Source organism: Rutidosis leptorrhynchoides, chromosome 8, assembly GCF_046630445.1.
Source record: "Rutidosis leptorrhynchoides isolate AG116_Rl617_1_P2 chromosome 8, CSIRO_AGI_Rlap_v1, whole genome shotgun sequence".
In the NCBI taxonomy this organism is placed as follows: domain Eukaryota; kingdom Viridiplantae; phylum Streptophyta; class Magnoliopsida; order Asterales; family Asteraceae; genus Rutidosis; species Rutidosis leptorrhynchoides.
In genome coordinates, this window is record NC_092340.1 from 253,169,266 (window position 1) to 253,173,873 (window position 4,608).

The 4,608-nt window shown below is 35.8% G+C and overlaps 1 protein-coding gene across 1 annotated transcript; it reads left to right on the forward strand.

The window, feature by feature from the left end:
* Nucleotides 1–589: 589 nt before the first annotated feature.
* Nucleotides 590–2,981, forward strand: LOC139864113 (cysteine-rich repeat secretory protein 38-like). Its single transcript, XM_071852696.1, has 2 exons — nucleotides 590–1,274; nucleotides 2,923–2,981. The coding sequence occupies exons 1-2, from the start codon at nucleotides 590–592 to the stop codon at nucleotides 2,979–2,981; spliced, it is 744 nt and encodes a 247-aa protein (XP_071708797.1).
* The last annotated feature ends 1,627 nt before the right edge of the window (nucleotides 2,982–4,608 follow it).

The following is a 4,608-nucleotide window of genomic DNA, read 5'->3' on the forward strand; positions in this document are numbered from 1 at the left end:
CCTGTTGCGGCGTTTCTTCAGCTACACGTCGGCAAGAGACGACGTCTCTCTTGCCCGTTACAAGTGGTCTAACAAAATTAAACACCGCTTTTTTTTTTATAAGAAAAATAAGGTTGTAATTACTCCTAATAATTAATAATTAATAATAAAAGTTAAAAGAAATCAAATATCGGAAAATCCACCTTTGAAAGAGTCCAACGATCTCATCTTTGCCAGGATCCGGACTTTAATAGAATTTGCTGTAACAAAGTTAGTACGTACACCTAAGTAACTTGATATTCACTATACAAATGTGAAACCTTCATTGAATAATGAATATGAGTATCAATCAAAGAAAAGTAAGCATATGATTCATGTTACAAGTCAACAATGCTGCCTATAGGTATTGATCATGTGTACGAAGAAACGTGAGGCAGTGGAACAACTTTTACTCTTCTATGTGTTCATACAATTCTTTTGTACCACTTAATTAACTCTTTAAATTCCTTACCGTTCCTCTCTCTTCCGCTAACTAACGTAAAACATGTTGATCTCTTTAATTTTCATATGTTTTATCAGTACAACCACCTTAGCTCAACTGCCCAATTTCATGGTGCATTCCTGCGACACTGCATCAAACTACACCACAAACACCACATTCGAAACAAACCTAGACACAGCTCTAAACACCCTCCCAACCACCAACTCCGGTTTAGGTTTCTTCAACATTTCAATAGGCCAAGGGACCAACACAGTCAACTCGATCGCGCTTTGTCGAGGTGATATCAACCCAGACGTGTGTCAAAGTTGTCTTAGTGATTCAATAGTTAAACTACGACAAATTTGTCCTAACCAAAAGGAGGCAGTAGGTTACTACGATTACTGTATGTTAAAATACTCCGACAAAAACATATTGAGACAAACTGGATTTAGTTATCAGCAGCTCGTAAACCCCGAAAAAGTGATTGATATTAGTCAGTTTAATGAGGATCTTAGACCGTTGTTGAATAATTTGAAAAGGGAAGCTGCGGCTGGTGATTCGTTAAGGAAGTTTGCTTGTGGGAATAGTACAGGGGATGTGGCTAATATTTACGCGCTCGTAGAGTGTACTCCGGATTTATCAGAGTTGCAATGCAATAATTGTTTGGAAGATTCGTTTAGTAAGATAAATGAAATCCTTAATGGAGCAATTGCTGGGAGGATAGTTAAACCTATGTGTGCTTTTAGGTATAAAACATGGAAGTTTTTTAATCAGAGTACTAATTTGAATATCCCGGTACCATCAAGACCATCAGGTACGTATTGTGATATTTTTCTTAAATCATTTTACTTTTATACATTTGTTGTATCAAGAAACAAGATTCAATTATGCATTAGTAATTTTTGCAACTATAGTCTATACCATAACTGTTATTGAACTAGCTAGCGATATTGTAGTAACCTTTTAACTAGCAGGTTAGTGTTAAATTAGTGTAGGAATAGATAGTATCTTATTCCATATACAATCTATTATAATATGGAATCAAATCAAATACGATACTTTAATATTTAATATCATTATAATATATTCACAGACGTAGATGAATTTGTACATAATAATTTTAAAAAGTTAAAACAACAAAAGAAATACTCCATATAAGCAAAACGATATCAACGACGTCTTTAACACGGTTCTTTTAAAATACAATTTGTGTTTACTCTTGGTCTATTTACCAAAGATAACTAGATAATTAGATAAATATTAAATATATATTTAAAAGAAAAAGAAAAAAAAAACAATAGGGAGTATTATCTAATACTCCGTATTATCTAATTTAAATATCTCACAATAATACTTTTCTCAACATATGAAAGTGACACATCATTATTTCATTTTATTGTATATACTAGCCTTTAAGAGCTCGTGCGTTGCACGGTTACTCTTAATCAAAGAAAGTCTGTATGTAAAAATGTTATGTCACCTCAAAGCCAAACACAAAAAATGAAATTGTTCAAAAACATAAATAAAGCGATGATTATCAGTATATTGACCAATGTATATCACTAAAATACATTTGTTTGGACATCCACAAGGTACTCACATATATGAGAAAACCAATCAATAGACAAATGTAAAATGAAAGAGGTCAATCGGACAGAGATGGCTTAGTAGCCAATTTAGTCTTTACCTATATATGGCTAATTTGGAAATTTGTAGAAATTCTATCAAATTGTGCATAACACTATAACAAAATGTGAATTCAATATAAGCGATAAACCCCCTTATGGCGTGTGTGAATATGTAGGTCTAAAATCACATTCACGCGACATAGTAATCGAATAAATAGTATCAACTGTTAGAAGAAAAAGAAACAAAAGAAAATGGAAAATGAAGAGATTAGCCCGACCTTGAACACCTAAAATTTTGTAATCAGATTATTTTGCAATATTATCAACTACAACATTCGAACCACTAATTTACCATAATGAATGTTACAACCATATAGCTATCGTTGAGTTTAACAGAACGAAACAAAATCATTACCAGGGGTGTCCCGCAATTGAGCCTTTCATCCATATGCTCCACATCCAGGACAATAAACCATGATCCCAATGTCACATCCTCATTGACGTACTTTTGTAGTGGTGCCTATATAATTTGAAAATGGAAATACGGTTATCGTTTTTAAAATAGGTATCATGTTGGGTAATAGGTCGAATTGGGTCCGACATACATTTGGCATGTGTCGTTTCGGAAATGCTTGTTTCCTTCTCAAAATACATCCTCCTGTTGAGTTCGTGATGAAAGACAATTGTTAAAGTGCTGTAAAAAAAGTATATAGAATTGCCTAAAGAAATCCAATAGGTCTTGAAATGCAATTGCCAAAAAAGTATATGTGACATAGTTCACTTTATTTAAATCAAAAATATGCAATGACTAATTTGACTTAACTCAATATTTAGAGAAAGTTGCTGTCAAAAACGTTCATGTAAGGCAAGTTGTCAAATGGATCATTAAGTAACTTTCATGTAGAAAACTATTTTGGACCTTAGATCATACGTTGTATCTAGATTAATGGCGGAAACACTAATTAGAATGAGTCGAATACGTATTAGACTAACGGGATCGAATTAACCAATGAATAATTGATAGAATCGATGCCTAAGACTGTGTATTCGGTTGGTAAGGGTTTTGGGACGATTAGCAGCAAGTAATACGACGGCCTAAGGGTTTTTGGTGTGTAACCTAACACAAAACCACGAAACCCGTATTTATACTAAATACAGCGACCATCGGCCGGTGGTCGGGGACCTTCGGCCGATGGTGACAGTCCCTCGACCGATGGTCCCTACCATCGGTCGATGGTCTTGAGCAGCCAACCGACTGCTTGACCTATTCACGACATTATACTAAGCATCATAAACACAAAGTATAAGTGTCCACGTACATATATGACTGAAATATCAAGTACATAACAAATAGAACAATAAACGTAATAGAACTCGGGATTTATGCACCAACAAACTCCCCCTAAGACCTAGTTCTATTCCATAAGTCTTCAGTCATCATACGGATCGATCACCATGTTGTTCAAGTAGCACAGCTTAGCCACTTTAACATACTGTTCAGCCTGTACCCTGTTTTCACGACGATAAAGCATACGGTTATAGTACAAAGTAAAAATATCAGCTTCGGTACAGTTCCTTAACCAGATCGGATCCAACACACGAATACAATCGATATCATCTTCCTTCAGCTTATCTAAAACAATCACAGCTTCCTCAGAACGATCATCATAAAACCACCAACGAAATCTCTGACTCCAATTCTGCGGCAATTTTCTTAACGGAACCTTCTTCATAGTCTTTGCCGGCTTATACTTCAAAATTTGTCGAGATACTCCATTAATAGGATCAACCCTGTACTTAATCCTCGGATACTGTGGTCTAAAATCCTTCCAGTTATTCGAATTGTACGCGATTCGAACTTTCTTAACCAACAATGATGAGCGATCGTTCATTCCACAATACAACATCTTTAACCTGGCAATCTGCATAAGCTCAAAATACGGCAGTGACTTGAACTCATGACCATGTTTGATGTAGTCAACTCCAAACTCTCGTTTAATTGTAAACATGTTGAATTCTTCAATGTATGCCCAGGCCAAGATCCTTCCTTTCGCACCTTTCCTCAAATTTATCATCTTCAAATACTTTGGCTCAAGCTTCGGTTTTTCACAATACTTTCGAATCCTCAAAATATCAAGCCAGTCAGCTTCTAACTTCGCAGCAACCTCATCATTATACTTGACTGGCAAGAACCCTTCAGGCAAAACCTCAGTTCTCTCTTTCTCTTTACACCTTCGATTCAAAACTTCGTCATCTGTTCTAAACAACTCCTCAAAACCAGGAAGATCTTCATTCCTATCATTCATATACGTAGGATATTCTTCAAAAGTAACATCTTCCATTAAACCATCAACTTCCCCATCATCGATATCCTTAGAAATCTCAGGGCCAAAAGAATCATCCTCTGATGGAGGATCATCGGACTGTGCGTCAGCAGCTTTAGCTTCTTCTTGCTCTAGACGCACCAGCTCGTCCAGCTCAGCTCTGGTGAAGTTGTGAGGGATCTCCCCCTCCTCTAAA